Below are 17160 nucleotides of genomic sequence, written 5' to 3'. Positions count from 1 at the left end.
CCCATTCTGAGGGGTGTCTTTTCGTCTTGTTTATGGTTTCCTTTGCTGTGCAAAAGCTTTAAGTTTCATTAGGTCCCATTTGTTTATTTGTGTTTTTATTTCCATTTCTCTAGCAGGTGGGTCAAAAAGGATCTTGCTGTGATTTATGTCATAGAGTGTTCTGCCTATGTTTTCCTCTAAGAGTTTTATAGTGTCTGGCCTTACACTTAGGCCTTTAATCCATTTTGAGTTTATTTTTGTGTGTGGTGTTAGGGAGTGTTCTAATTTCATTCTTTTACATGTAGCTGTCCAGTTTTCCCAGCACCACTTATTGAAGAGGGTGTCTTTTCTCTATTGTATATTCTTGCCTCCTTTATCAAAAATAAGGTGACCATATGTGCGTGGGTTTATCTCTGGGCTTTCTATCCTGTTCCATTGATCTATATTTCTGTTTTTGTGCCAGTACCATACTGTCTTGATGACTGTAGCTTTGTAGTATAGTCTGAAGTCCGGGAGCCTAATTCCTCCAGCTCCATTTTTCTTTCTCAAGATTGCTTTGGCTATTTGGGGTCTTTTGTGTTTCCATACAAATTGTGAAATTTTTTGTTCTAGTTCTGTGAAAAATGCCAGTGGTAGTTTGATAGGGATTGCATTGAATCTGTAGATTGCTTTGGGTAGTATAGTCATTTTCACAATGTTGATTCTTCCAATCCAAGAACATGGTATATCTCTCCATCTGTTTGTATCATTTTCAATTTCTTTCATCAGTATCTTATAGTTTTCTGCATACAGGTCTTTTGTCTCCTTAGGTAGGTTCATTCCTAGGTATTCTTTTTGTTGCAGTGGTAAATAGGAGTGTTTCCTTAATTTCTCTTTCAGATTTTTCATCATTAGTGTATAGGAATGCAAGAGATTTCTGTGCATTAATTTTGTATCCTGCAACTTTACCAAATTCATTGATTAGCTCTAGTAGTTTTTTGGTAGCATCTTTAGGATTCTCTATGTATAGTATCATGTCATCTGCAAACAGTGACAGTTTTACTTTTTCTTTTCCGATTGGAATTCCTTTTATTTCTTTTTCTTCTCTGATTGCTGTGGCTAAAACTTCCAAAACTATGTTGAATAATATTGGTGAGAGTGGGCAACCTTGTCTTGTTCCTGATCTTAGTGGAAATGGTTTCAGCTTTTCTGCATTGAGAACGATGTTGGCTGTGGGTTTGTCATATATGGCCTTTAGTATGTTGAGGTAAGTTCCTTCTATGCCTACTTTCTGGAGGGTTTTTATCGTAAATGGGTGTTGAATTTTGTCGAAAGCTTTTTTCTGCATCTATTGAGATGATCATATGGTTTTTCTTCTTCAGTTTGTTAATATGGTTTATCACATTGATTGATTTGCATATACTGAAGAATCCTTGCATTCCTGGGATAAATCCCACTTGATCATAGTGTATGACCCTTTTAATGTGCTGTTGGATTCTGTTTGCTAGTATTTTGTTGAGGATTTTCACATCTATGTTCATCAGTGATATCTGGGCCTGTGATTTTTATTTTTCCCCTAGAATGTTTAGACAAATTGTAAACATATCCTATGTCAAGGACCCAGAATAAAAATATACTGTTGCAAAACTAGTGTTAACTTTTTAATTTTCTGAAAATTGGAAACATTTAGGTATTAAAAATAAATGGTCTTGTCATTAATTCTGTTGGATGCCATTTGTATAGTATGTGATGCTTCCTCTCTAGTAGGAAGCATCACACACTATACAATTTGCTTAGGGCCATACCTCTTATCTCTTATGAAGCAGATGAGCACATTGTAGACATGTGAAAATGGCATATTTCATTATACACAGTTGCCATAATGGCATGTTACTTTATATTTCCAACGTGCGGTTATCACCTAGTTACCACTTAGATGCAGAGGATGTTTCCAGAGGTACAGTATATCATTTGGCTTGAAACTTTTGAAACGAAATCTTTTCCTTTGGTTTTAACAAAGGAGGCACATGAAGAAAATGTTACAAGATGTTTAATGAAAGTTTAAAATATTTATTTTCTTGATTAGCTTAAATTTGTTACTGTTTTATGAGGAATAAAAATAAAACAATAAAATAACTTTTTGTATCTTTTCATTATCTGTTATTTGCTTTAGTTGTTTATTTTCATATATTTAAATATGTTCTATCCATTGCTACTTAATACTGTGCTTATTAAAATCTGTAGCTTCATTTTTGAGATAACAGCAGTCGAAATTATAAATAACAGTATTAATTGCAGTTTATTTCTCTTATCAAATAGTAAGTGAAGCTCAACATGATTTTCAGATAGAGAGATAGTTGTGACTTAGACCAAAGAATAATAATCTCTTTTATTAATATATAATTACCAAATTAATTCCTTCTTTTAATTTACTAAGATAATAATTCAGTTCAAGTAATAACCTTGCTCCACATGGTATTTAAGATCATTTAATATCCATATAATTGGTATGTATATATTCTTTTAAGAGGCTTTTTGTTTTATTTCTGACAATTAACATGTGTCTAAAAGTGTTTATCTGTCATACCCTAAATTATCTTTGTGTCACCTGGCATGCACTAATGAGCTTATTGTACAGTACTAAATTCATTCCACTGTTCGAAAAACATGATATTCTACAAATTAATATGCATATGATCAATGGATACTATTTTCTAGAAGGAAGACATTTGCAAGACAAAAAAATGCGGTAATGGATATATACTATTACTGCCAGCTAAAACTTAAGAATACTCAATTTTGGGGGTGTTGATCATTAAACATTTAAGTTCTTGGTGTGTGCCATCGCCATTTTTCATCCTGGGGAAATTGCCAGGTTTTATAAGGCATAATATCTAAAGTCAAGGATCTTAGATCCCAGTTGTGATTACATGAGTTATAGGCATGCAACAGTTGGTGATCAGTAACACATAAAAGCAGTAGATCATGATATAACGTTAAGTGTGCAGGCTTTAGAGTTAGACAAAGTTTACCTTCTAGCTCAGCTTTTTCCTAGCTGTGTGGCCGTGGGCAAGTTACTGTGCAGCTCTTTACCTCAGTTTCCTCGATTTAAAAACTGGAATATGACACCTACTTCAGTGGATTGCTGAGGGAATTAAAGTACTTGAATACATTAAAAAAAGCATTTAGAAAAGTGGCTGTTAAATAGTAGGTGCTGTTTGTTGTCTGCATAATCAAGTTCTCAGAAGTGTAATATAGACCAGGGATCTTGAAGGTGAAAGGACTTTGAGGGAAAAGGAAGACAGTCACCATATTTCTTTTACCTCATCTAACAGTGAGGGTATCTACAAGACTGTGTGAGCATCATAAGCACAGGCGCAGTAGCTTCTTCAGTTTTGAATCTCAGTACTTAGCACGCATCCTCTTTGGCATGCAGTATTTCATTAAGTGTTGAATGAACTACTTGCTCTCGTTTATATATCTCTCTATAGTTCACAAAGCCTGATCATGTAAATCTTTATCTGCTCATTTCCACAACCTCATGTTATAGTAATGGTGCCTCACATGAATTGAGTGCCAGCTCTGTACCAGGCACTGTACAGTGCCTGTTTTTCAAACAATGACACTAAAGCTTGAAGGGGTAAATAACTTAATAAAACCACACAGTTAGTAAGAAACAGAAGAATCCAGTCCAAATTCTGACTCCAAACTATGTGGTTCTTAAACTAAACCATTCCACCTCTCATTTTACATGAAGAAGAGTGTCTCAGGAGGGTTTAACAATGATCACATAGCATAGAGTAAAACAAGTACTGAATTAAACTCAAGCAGGAAATAATGAGGGCTTTAGAATTAAAATATGTGATCACAATTAATGTTTAAGTTGATCTAAATACTTTTATTACCTTAGAGTATAGAGATATTAACATTGGACTTGAACCACCACTGAAAGAATAGGAAAAGAGAGGATAACTTCTAAACTAAAAGAAAGAAGAAGGAGTAATAAAAAATAATTGGCCCAAAGCAGGCAAAATAGAAAGAAAAAGCAGCATAGTATAAGTGGAACAGATAAAAATAACACCTATAAAATGATAGCTTTGAACCTAAATATATTAGTAATTATATTAAATTTAAATGGACTATATTTGCTGTGTACTTATCTTACATGTATTTGTTCTACATGTGTATTTTATGTAGAGTCCATTTGTGTATTCCTTTTCTAATAAAAAGTTTTTATAAGTTTTATAATACTTTGAGAGCATCCACATTTCAAACTGTCTCAGTGCTTAAACTATCTTTGCACAGAGCTTTTCTTCTATCAAATTTTTTTACGGTCCTAATAAACATCTTTACACATTATCTTCCTTTAAAAGCAATGTGACAGATTACAGTAAATGATGTGTATACAGTTACATTTAAAAAACATGTACAGTATATTTAAAACAAAATCTAAAGCATGAGGAAGAAGAAGAAATAAATATTAAAGTTATTGTGATTGAGTATTAAATTAGCTCTAAGCTTTTCTTTGGCAGAATCAAAAGGTGTGAATAGATTCTTCTCACTACTGGGGTGTGTGGTGTTTCTGCATTTGTGGAGTGTAATAATATTAACCATTTTAAAGATTTGTTCATCAATAAAAGTAACAGCCTTAATTGAAGTCAATATTTATGGATGATAATATTTTTATTTAGTCACATTACTAATTTTGTAACTTTTTTCCTTGTAGGCACTGAATGGCTTTGTATTGGTTGTCACTACAGATGCTTTGGTCTTTTATGCTTCTTCTACTATACAAGATTACCTGGGGTTTCAGCAGGTAAATATATTTTTCTTAGGTCATTAAAAAAAATTTTTTGGAAAATTAATTTTCTACTTTTAATTTATCTTATACTTAGGGACACAAGTGATAGTTTGTATATATAAAATGTAATTAAAATACATATGCTATAGAATAAAAAAGTATATGTTTGCAGCTAGTATATTTTTATACTTTTAAAAATCTACTGCATTATAATTTCGTTAAGGGTATATGTGATTCATGGATTTTGTGTTTCTTCTTTCACTTATAAAGAACTCTTACGTATACGAAACTTTAGGGTAAGGGGCAGATAGGGTTTGGACAGGGGCAGACAAGAGAATATTTACCATCAAATTAGTTATGGATACTGGAAGGTATATGACAACTATGAAATGAATGAGGTGATATGTAAAGGTATGAGCAAAATACTATGTCTTCTCCCTTTAATTCCGACTTGTATGGATTATGGAAGCTTTCCTGAAGGAAATGGTATTTAAGCTAACCTAAAGAAAGTGTAGGATCCGGATGGGTGGACAATTGTGGAGGGAACACAGAGAAGAAAAGCTAGACGTACTGTAGACAGTAGGTTGGAAGGCCTTGAAGGAGGCAAGCGTGTTTGGTTTAATGTTACTGAGTGTATAGTGAATAAATGGAGTAATAAGGTGTTCGGCATATTTGAGAGGCAGGAACATCCAATATGATTTGAGAAGTTTGTAAGTACACTTGAATGCTAACTACTCTTATATATCAGTAGTTCTTAAATTCTAATGTGCATAAGAATCACCTGAAGAACTTCATAAGATGTCATAAAATTGATGGGCCTCATTCCCATATAATCTGATTCAGTACGTCAGAGTGGGGCCCATGTATTTTATTTCTAACAAGCTGGCAGGTGATGCCAAGACTGATGGTTGAACGGCACCGTCTGCACCGTTATATAGACTGAAGTTTAAATTATGTCATACACACTATAGAAGCCACTAAATGTTTTTGTTAAAGGGAACGTGTATGCTCCAATCTATATTTCAGAAGATAACTCTGGCATTGTGTAATGGATAGCATAGAGATGACTTCATGCTAGAAGATAAAGTTCGTAGGAAGATTTAAGTCCAGATAGCTAAAGTGGTGGAATCTGGCTACTGACACAAAGCCTAACTTAAGTATTTTTGAATTTTAAAGAAAATGTACTAATGTCCATGGAAAAGCCTGTTTGCAACTTAATTACATAACTAGTTTAATTATTATTTGATGTGATTCATAACAGTTAAGAAATCAGAAAGATTAGCTGTTTCCCAATCTGTTTTTTCCTTCATATATACATATAACCTGGATATTCTTTAAGAAAACATTCATATCTGACATTGGTGGTGGTTTATGGCACCATTTTTAAAACTGCATCTTGTGACTCATTAGTGGGTTATGAAATTGATGTAGTGGATCACCATCAATCATTCCTTTTAGTTGCTTAAAATGAAATAAAATAGAAAACACAATATTGCCACACATATGTGGAATCTAGAAAAATGGTAGAGATGACCTTATTTGCCAAGCAGAAATAGAGACACAGACGTAGAGAACAAATGTATGGACACCAAGGGGGAAAGGGGTCGGGCGGGAGGAATTGGGAGATTGCGATTGACACATATACACTATTGATACTATGTATAAAATAGACAACTGATGGGAACATACTGTATAGCACAGAGAACTCTACTTAATGCACTGTGGTGTCCTAAATGGGAGGGAAATACAAAAGAGAGGGTATACATACATATATATATAGATAGATAGATAGATAGATAGATAGATAGATAGATAGATAGATGGCTGATTCATTTTGCTGTACAGTAGAAGCTAACAGGACATTGTAAAGCAACTATACACCAGTAAAAATTAATTTAAAAAATATTGTCACACATAAAAGAAGTGTTCTGTGAAACTTTTTTCCACGTGTGTATACACACACACACACACACACGATGGATAGGAAATGTATTTCTTGCCATGAGTTGCAATAAAAAAAGTTAGAGCAATTCTGGTGGTGGAAGGGCTAAGGGCTCAGCACTGTAGTAAATGCTGAGAAGCAAGAGGTGAAGGAGGGATTCTGACCTGGTAATGGCATAATCCCTTACTCTTATGGAATCTACTAGAAGTAAAAATTTCGTATAAGGAAAATGATTAGAGAGCAGTGAAGGAAATACGTAATACTATGAAGCTTAGAGAAGTCAAATGCAGCTGGATGTTCAGACAAGGTTTTGTGGAAGAAGGAGGATTTTTAAAGATCAGTAAATAGATGAAAATCAGCAGAACTTAATGTGCTGCAATTAAGGAGTGGGAAGGTGACTTATTTGACTGAAAAGCATTCACACAGGGAAGTGATGGCAAATAACTTTTGACTTGTCAATTACAGTGCTAGTCTCTTTCTAGCTTTTCCTATATTGGATTCCTGGAGAGCTTTGCAATCATTTCATTTGCGTTCATCACCACTAACAAGCACCCACTAATCTAGCAAGGTTTTGAAATTAGTAAGCCACATTTTGAAAAAATCAGTACTTCTTGTTAATTTCCTTGTGCTTTTTTTCTTTAGTCTGATGTCATCCATCAGAGTGTGTATGAACTGATCCATACTGAAGACCGAGCTGAATTTCAGCGCCAGCTACACTGGGCATTAAACCCTTCACAGTGTCCAGACTCTGGACAAAAAATTAATGGTAAGAATGTTTACCAAAAGATAGTGTTGGGGATTTTTTGATATAATTCTGTGAAAGAAGGCAGAGAACCTTTAGGGGCATAGAACTCCATGGTGAAGGTTGGGAAGAAGGGGAAGGACATGAATCTCTGGCTGTGGGCCAGAGCCAGGTCACAGGGAGCCTGGTGACCTAAGGAGGATTTTGACAGATGACAGCCATTGATGAATTTCACGTGACAAAGTATAGCCATATACTCACTAATATATTGTATAAAAAGAACTCTTACACTATTGTGAAAAGGGAGAAGGAATGTACAAACAAGGTTGATTCTGGAGTGTGTATAAATTGTTCTGTGTTTAACATGCACCAAATATAAAAGCAGACTAGTATATGCAAGGATAAAAAACCTTGTTTCAATGCAAACAGTGTTTTCACACATCTGTGAAAATGTTAAAAAGAAAAAAAGGCTTAGAAAATACAGAAATTGTTGACAGGATAGCCCAATAGAAATAAAAACAGCCGAATAGGTAAAGTTCTGTGTAGTGAAAATGTTATTCAATAAGTTTTAATTTCTTTTCACTAGCTCCCCTTCTGAAAGCGATTTTTTTTTGTAATCCAAATACAGACTTTGGTTTAGAAATTAACAAAAATTTCAGCTATTCAAACACTTAATTTTACAGCAAAATGGAAAGTAACTTTGTGTTGCTATTATTTCTACAGAAGCTAATGGCCTCTCACAGCCAGCAGTCTATTATAACCCAGACCAGCTTCCTCCAGAGAACTCCTCGTCTATGGAAAGGTGCTTCGTTTGCCGACTAAGGTGTTTGCTGGATAATTCATCTGGTTTTCTGGTAAGGTGCAAAATCTTTTACTGACATTTACTATTAAGTTTTAGAAAATTAAAAAGAAAAGTGAAACCAATTTAATTTGAATGTATTTGAGTTTGGGTTATAAAAATCTACTTTATTAAATAATTTTATAAAGGACAGTAACTTTTTAAAATCTTTTTAAAGTTTTAAAAATATCTTCCATAACTCAAAATCTCTGTCCTTTAGGATGCAGTAACAAAGACAGTGGAATAACGGGGAACTCTATATTTTTCCCCTTTTTTTGGACTTTTTAGGTATAAGATAGAGAATTATATAGCACTTCTTTGGCAGCAGACTGCTTACCCTCCTTGGATTTAATGCCTGCCAAATGGAAAAATGATCACGGCCTTTTCCGCATGGCTGGAATAACTGCCGTGTAAAAAAGTGGCTGTGTCTTCATGATTGCAGGATCCTCCTCTAGTATGAGATGCTCTTGAGCAGTGTGAACTCCTGAGTAGGATGGCCAGGGAGCAGCGTAGGCAGGATGCTAGGAGTAGAGACGGCCCGGCCTCTCAGGTGCCTGTGTCCTGAAGACGGTGCACTCCACCAGGTACAGAAGAAGAGACAAAGCATGTTGCGTATTACTTTTGTGACTTCTCAGGAATTGGAAACAGATAATCAAATCTATTAGCAAACGATGATTCTTGTTGGTGTGTTTATTCCTGAAGATAGTTTTGCTGACCCAGAATTAGAACTGTGCTTTGAGCTAGTTTCCTAGTACTGATGATCAGTTAGTATGTATGTCTAGGTGGAATTTCTCTGTGTAATTGGGCCTTTTCTCCCTTGTGCTGCTCTCATATTGATGTCAGAATCATCCTTTGGCCTGGTACTGTTTTAAGCAACCAGATTGATCATGGTCATGATTAAATTGTCTCTGTTTCCTCTGTCTTCTAAAATTATTCTCTAATAGAGTTCTGTGTTCTTTGTATGGTTTTATGATTCATTTCAGTGTTTTTAAACAGTTGTGTTTTATCTCTCTATAAAAGATTCCCATGAATTTTGAAATATACTCTGAGCTGTGGACTAATCCACAGACTATATCTGAAAATTAATATGTACTTGATGACTGTATCACTATTCATTCGTTCAGGAAATAGAGTTTGAGTGTGCGGTGTGCATGGACCCGTGCTAGGCGTGGATGGTAGGGCAGCCGCAAGGTCAGAAAACCATTAGGTCTTCCTTTTGTGACCTATTAAAGCACCGAGTGGTTCACTTACCAATCCCTTGAGGATTGTCCTCATACTACCTTTTAGGATATTTTTAATGGGCTTCCTGGGGAGAAAGGAATTAAAGTCACATTTGATAGCCTCATGAACTTTTATGGAATTATCAAGAACTCTGGAAATGGCCTTGATGGAGCCTTTTAAAAAGGAACCATTTTAAAGTGTTAATCTTAATGAACTGTTTTTTGGTTTTTTAAGGCAATGAATTTCCAAGGGAGGTTGAAGTATCTTCATGGACAGAACAAGAAAGGGAAAGATGGATCAATACTTCCACCTCAGTTGGCTTTGTTTGCAATAGCTACTCCACTGCAGCCACCATCCATACTTGAAATCCGAACCAAAAATTTCATCTTTAGAACCAAACACAAGCTAGACTTTACACCTACTGGTTGTGATGCCAAGTAAGTGAAACCTTTTCAGGTTTATTTTACTAAATGTATATTTTGTTGCAGTAAGTGTGTCTTAGCATGTATATATTTTCCATATGGTGTTGATTATAGTATTATTATTATAGTAGCTATTATTATTTCATACTTTACAGCATAGCCTTTTAAAATAAAATTTCATCACGTTCACAAATCATTTTATTATTTTACAATATTTGACATAATTTCTATATTGTACAGATGATGTGTTTATATAAGATTCAGTATCCTGCTGACATTTATTGTTGGCTTGTTTTACATTTTTAAATTATACAAACTTTGACTTTTAGCCCTAGAAGTTTAGTAACCAAAACATGTTGCTACTTTTCTCCTTCCTAATACGGGAATGCAGACAGGTTGGAGAAACCCTGCCCCTCAAAATGTAGTATAAGTATTCTAGAATTTAATTAGAGATTTTGTGTTTCACCTATATAATCTACTCTGTTAGACTCATCTTTAGCAATAATTTTCATGGTCTTTCTTCAGGAGAAGAAAGTAGTCTAAAAGTGAAATTTGCAACCATAAGCAAAAGAGAGCAGTTACAGAATTGTGTGTGTTGCTGCCTGCTAGTGTGAAATTCTGAATGTCAACATAGTACAGAAACTAGCATATAACTAATGAATTTATGTTGGCTACTTCATTTATGTTAAATTTTAATTTCATTCTTATTTTGCCTTTTTTTTAAACAGAGGAAGAATTGTTTTAGGCTATACTGAAGCAGAGCTATGCATGAGAGGATCAGGATATCAATTTATTCATGCTGCTGATATGCTTTATTGTGCTGAGTACCATATCCGGAGTAAGTTGTAGTTTCTTCTGAGCTTGGCTGTGAAAGCAGCTTATGCTCTAGTACGTGTTTCAAATTATTACTAATGTAATGTGTTTAAGGAAACTATTTGGATAAACTTCTCCTTAGTATCACACAATTATGATTAAGCCTGAGTTACACTCTCTATTCATTAGCTGCCACACAGGAATTAAGTAGTTTAATTACTCTGAAAATGACCATTTGGCCCATGTTTTTGCTCAGGAGTTGTTTTAATAGCATCATTTTTAATTCTAAAATTTATGTTAATACAGATTATGCTTTAAAATTGTATAGTAAAATATTAGGCTGTAGGAAATATTCCCTTTTTTTTTGCAACAAAAACAATTTTCCCTCCAAACTCTATACTCTTTTCACATGTTACGAGAATTGTCTGACTTAATCTTTCCTTGAACCACTTAAATAATAAATTTAGTATGAAATAGGAAAAAACAGCAATGCTGAAGAAGTATTTTGATACATTTTAATATACTGTGCTTAAAAGTCGTCAATATATTTATCATCTTTGGTGATATGTGAATTACATCTAGAAATATTACAGAGATTATTGTGTTGATTTTGGATTTGATAATTTAATTCTTTTTTGTTTTAGTGATTAAGACTGGAGAGAGTGGCATGATAGTGTTCAGGCTTCTTACGAAAGACAATCGATGGACTTGGGTGCAGTCAAATGCACGCTTAGTTTATAAGAATGGAAGACCAGATTATATCATTGCAACTCAGAGACCTCTAACGTAAGCACAAAGACCTAGAACATTTCATGTTTTGGTTTTTTATTTTAATAACACTTTGGTTTATAAATTCTCCTACATGAAAACCTAAAAATAAATTTTAAGAGAATTTACACTGGAAATAAAAATTGAAAGGTAATATGTATAGAAAGAAGAAGGCATAGGGTAAGGACATTGAGAAAACAGAGTTAACAAACTTTCTTGAAAAACTGTGTATGTAGAGCTACAGAAAGAGAATAATCAAAGAAAACTCCAAGGGTTTATCCTGGGTATATGAAGGAAAGATGAAAAGCCAGTGCCATCTGTCAAATAAAATAAAAACGTAACAGTGCTTTGTTTAGCATGTTTGCTAATAAGCAGGCAGTGATTTTTAAGCTTCTCATATATTCTCGAAGTGAGTAGTTTGTCAAATATTTGTATTGCAAATATTTTCTTCAGTCTGGAGAATTGATTTTTGTATGTGGTTTTGAGGGCAAGGATCAAGATTATTCTTTTCCCTTATATGGATATCTAGCTGACTAGTAACATTTATTAAAGATGGTTTTTTGAAAAGACCATCTTTTCCTCACTGCACTGCATTTCAATCAGGGGATTGTATCTGGGGTTCTGTTTCTGGGTTCCATTGGTCTGGTTGTCTATTTTTAGACCAAAGCACATTGTCTTAACTATTCTGTACCTTAATATGCCTTGATATCTTGATGTATGCCCACCATCTCGTTTGTTCAGAATTTTTGTTCTCCTTCAAGAGAATCTTGTCTCTTTACATTTCTATATAAGTAGTTTAGGAATCAGTTGTCAATTCCCATGGGAAAATTTGTTGAGATTTTGAATGGGACTGCATTGAAATTACAGTTTCTTTTGTGAGAATTAACATCTTCTATAATATTGAATCTTCCAACCCATGAACATGGTGAATGTATATATGTGCATATGGGTACATGTGTACACATGTACCCATGTCTTTATCTCAATAATGGTTGTATTTTTCTTAGTTTTACACATCTTTTAATTTTATTCCAAAATATTTTATGTTCTGTGATGTTGTTTTAAATGGTATATATATATTATATATAATTTTTAATATATAGAAATAGTTGATTTTTTAATATCGGTTTATTATATCCAGTGACCTTAGTAAAAATTCACTTGTTAATTCTAATAAGGTGTCTGTAGATGTTTTTAAGGTTTTCTACTATATATACCATGTTGTTTGTTTGCAAATAATTTTTTTCCTTTCATCCTTTAGACTTAGTTTTGTTATTGTTAATTCTCTTATTGCACTGGCTAAGCCCTCAGTAAAATGTAATGGAAATAATGATTCATTTTTGTCTTATTCCCAGCCTTAAGGGTGAAAGCCTTTAGTATTTTACCATACCATTATGAATCATTGTTGAATTTTACCGAATACTTCCTCTGCATTCATTGACATCGTGATTTTTCTCCTTTATGCTCTTCTTTTCTTTTTACTGTAGAAAGTCTGTAGGGGTATAATTTTAAGAAGCATTTCCTGGTATTGGGAATTTGTGCCCTCTTTTAATCACTATTACTAGGACGTTAATTTTATTCTTCTTCTCAAGGAGCCAGCTTTTGGTTTGTTGATTTTTCCTGTTGTACATTTGTTAATCCATTTCATTTATGTCTGCTCATTATTATTTCCTTCCTTCTACTCTTTTGGGTATAATTTGAATTTCTTCCCAACTTTTTTAATATACATGGTTAAGCTAAGCTATCATCACTTTTCCTTTAAGTATGAGTATCTACAACCCTTATGTTTTGGTATGTCTTATTTTTATCATTCAATTGAAAATATTTGTTAGTATTTATTTTGACTTTTTTAATTCATGATTTAGAAATAATATAGTGTTGTTATTATATCCTTTGTGCTATTTGTTAGGAGATTTTCTAGTTGTCTTTTTGTTACTTTAAGCTTAATTCCGCTGAAGTTAAGAGAATAGTCTCTATATATATGATTTCAGTCCTTTGAAATTTGTGGTGGCTTACTTTATGATCTAGTATATGGTCAATGTTAAAATATCCCATGTGCTCTTATCAATACATGTTCTGTTGTATGTATAGTGTTCTTTATATATCAGTGGTCTGGTTTGTGGTGTTCATTTAATATTTTTGTTTGCTTGTTCTATTAGTTATTAAGAGGTTATGAGCTCCATTGGAGCGCTTTACCTAATATGGATATTAAATTTTACATATATACACTCTGTGTAGTACATATGAACCTATAACTGTGCCATTTTCTCCGTGCCTTGATTTATGAATTCCTTTCCCATGCAAAAATTTTTAATTTTCATGTGTCAATCTTCCTTTAGAGCTTCTGGGTTTTGTATTTCAACAAGCCTCATTTTTATATTGGGATCTTTATTCCATTTGTAATCCATTTTTTCAGGTAGGGATGGAACCTGAGTGTGAAATTAATGACTGTATTAAGTTTTTTGACAAATTCTAAATGATTTAAATTTGTCTGAAAAACAATTTTAAGTACTTACCATCAGAAAGATTTCTCTCAAAGTTCATGTTCCCTGCTATGGAACTCAACTCCAGTGTATTTTGCTTGCTATTATTTTTTCTTTTCTAAAATTTCTTATTTTGAAATGTTGTTTATGATGTGACTCTTCTTAACATATGCCAACTTTCTTGTGCACAATTTTAGAGATGAAGAAGGAACAGAGCATCTACGAAAACGAAATATGAAGTTGCCTTTTATGTTTACCACTGGCGAAGCTGTTTTATATGAGGTAACCAACCCTTTTCCTCCCATAATGGATCCCTTACCAATAAGGACTAAAACTGGTGCTGGTGGAAAAGGTTCTGCTACCAAATCAACTCTAAATAAGGATTCCCTCAATCCCAGTTCCCTCCTGAATGCCATGATGCAACAAGATGAATCTATTTATCTCTATCCTGCTTCAAGTAGTACACCTTTTGAAAGAAACTTTTTCACTGACTCTCAGAATGAGTGCAGTAGTTGGCAAAGCAATGTTGCACCAATGGGAAGTGACAATATCCTGAAACATGAGCAGATTGGCCAGTCTCAGGAAATGAACCCCACAGTCTCCGGAGATCACGCGGGGCTCTTTCCAGATAATAGAAATAGTGACTTGTACAGCATTATGAAACACCTAGGCATTGATTTTGAAGATATCAAACACATGCAACAGAATGAGGAATTTTTCAGAACTGACTTTTCTGGTGAAGATGACTTCAGAGATATTGACTTAACAGACGAAATTCTGACCTATGTCGAAGACTCTTTAAATAAGTCTGCCTTTGGCTGTTCAGGTTGCCATCAGCAACAGTCCATGGCTCTGAACCCCAGCTGCATGGTACAGGAGCACCTCCGGTTAGAACAGCAAGAGCAGCTACAGCACCATCAGCAGCACACAGCAGCAGAGCAGCAACAGCTGTGTCAGAAAATGAAGCACATGCAAGTTAACGGCATGTTTGCAAACTGGAACTCCGACCAATCCGTGCCTTTTAACTGTCCTCAGCAAGACTTACAGCAGTACAGCGTCTTTTCAGACTTACCTGGGACCAGTCAAGAGTTTCCCTACAAAGCCGAGTTTGATCCTATGCCTTACGCACAGAACTTTATCCCCTGTAGTCAGTCTGTGTTGCCGCCACATTCTAAGGGTACACAGTTAGACTTTCCCATTGGGGATTTCGAACCAGCCCCATACCCTACAACTTCTTCTCATTTAGAAGATTTTGTCACATGTTTACAAGTTCCTCAAAACCAAAAGCACGGACTCAATCCACAGTCAGCCCTACTAACTCCTCAGACATGTTATGCGGGGGCTGTGTCAATGTACCAGTGCCAGCCGGAAGCTCAGCACAGCCATGTGGCTCAGATGCAGTACAACCCGACGATGCCAGGCCCGACGATGCCAGGCCCGCAGGCATTTTTAAACAAGGTAAGGGTTTTATCAAACGGAATAAGCCCTTTAGATGATTCTTCGTACATTATAAATCGAACCAAGTTATAAATTTTCTCTGTCAGTGACTGATTGTAATCTATTATCTGTAGCATTCATGTGAGAGAGCATTTTTAATTTTATCTGTGACTACTATTTTTTTTTTATAAGCCAGTACTTTTTTAATATGTTAGTAATACAAGTATATCATAGTTACCTGAAAGGAGAAAGAAATCAAGGAAAAAAGCAACGTGTCCTTAAGTGACGACCAGGTGAAATTAGTTAAAAGTATATTATTTAGAATAATCTTGATTTTTAAAAATACAGCCTTTTAAAAATTCGGACTTCAAAAAGATTTAAATTTTTAAAAATGTTTTCTTCAAAGCTCAGTTTTTTTGCTGACATATAATTTATTTACAATTACTTTCAGGTGTACAACATAGTGATTTAATATTTTTATAGATTATTGGCTCTATTTCTGTTGAAATTGGATTAAAATCAATATAGTTGTGCTTCCTTCAAATGCTTTTGTCCTAGATGATCTCTGGAATTCAGTGCTCGGTTCCTTGGTGTTCTCTGGCAGTCCCTCCATGTGACCTGCCAGATGCTCATGTTTTCCTTTAAGATAGAATAGTTTTTTTTCCTGGCATTCTTTCTTTAAAAAAAAAAAAAAAAAAAAAAATGGGTAACTCAGCTGGCTTTCTATCAGGGGACTCAAACTGGATGTTTTATCTTTGTTTAAATGTGTCATTCGAGCCCTTCTAGCATCACGGTAACTTTAAAAAAAAAAGTGCTTGCTGATGAGTGCTGCTCTCTGTGGCCACCCAGGAATATATCATGTTTGCATTTATGCTTTTCCATTAGAAAATATTTAGTTCATTTTATAGTATATTTAAGTTTAGTTTTGAAGCAAATCCTGGTTATAAGAGTACGTATTATAATAGTGTATAAATGTTACTTGAATCTTTTTCACCAATTGTTTTTGCTGGCCGTTTTTATACACGTGGTTTTTGTCTGATTATATATGAGGTTTGTCTGATTATATGAGCTTATTAATAGAAAATGGCTGTGAAAGTTTTTCTTATCCTCATTCCTGACTTCCTTCAGTTATTTAACAGTTGGTTACAGTCTATCTCACAACATTGCTGTGAAGTAAGCCTGGGTAGGTAACTTCGGTCCATTTACTGTACAAGTTAATTACGTAAAATTACATTTTGAACAGGGCCTGCATTAGCATGAGTTCCTTACAGTATTTTCTTCCCCCACTGTTTTGTATTACTTCTTTATGAATGATAAGAATTCTAGACCTATATATTCCCCCTAGGAGTTACTAAAACTAATTAAAATTCCATCTGTGGCTCACATTATATTCTGGTGGACAGCACTGCTGTAGACAATATATTTAAAGAGGACTGCTGATGTGCATTGTATTATGACTGATGAGAGTAATTTATTCAAAACCTACCATTCTCTGGGCAATTACTATATTCCCTTTGAAAGCTCCACGAAGTTTAGAAGCAGTCTGTTTTGATTGCTGAAACCTAATGTTACATAGGCTTTAGAAAGGTAGCTTTCATTCGAAGCAATTAAGGGTATGATTATAATGTTACTTTCACTAACTATATTCTAAAATACAAAAGGCTCTCTAATCTATAAAAATCCTACAGAACTAGGTATCTCTGTCCTCCCTCCTCCTCTTTTTCAGTAGCAGTTA

General features: G+C 34.3%; 1 protein-coding gene across 1 annotated transcript in view; it reads left to right on the top strand.

Annotated features, from left to right (window-relative positions):
* Nucleotides 1-17160, top strand: part of AHR (aryl hydrocarbon receptor) — a 47416-nt gene that overhangs the window by 29069 nt on the left and 1187 nt on the right. Inside the window, exons 4-10 of the mRNA XM_061197715.1 lie at nt 4685-4774; nt 7344-7467; nt 8167-8297; nt 9737-9939; nt 10653-10762; nt 11382-11523; nt 14186-15446. Coding sequence (XP_061053698.1) covers nt 4685-4774; nt 7344-7467; nt 8167-8297; nt 9737-9939; nt 10653-10762; nt 11382-11523; nt 14186-15446 — 2061 coding nt within the window. The remainder of the gene's footprint in view (nt 1-4684; nt 4775-7343; nt 7468-8166; nt 8298-9736; nt 9940-10652; nt 10763-11381; nt 11524-14185; nt 15447-17160) is intronic.

The sequence above is a fragment of the Eubalaena glacialis genome, chromosome 8 (assembly GCF_028564815.1).
Source record: "Eubalaena glacialis isolate mEubGla1 chromosome 8, mEubGla1.1.hap2.+ XY, whole genome shotgun sequence".
NCBI classification, from domain to species: domain Eukaryota; kingdom Metazoa; phylum Chordata; class Mammalia; order Artiodactyla; family Balaenidae; genus Eubalaena; species Eubalaena glacialis.
This window is presented reverse-complemented; position numbering and strand designations above follow the sequence as displayed.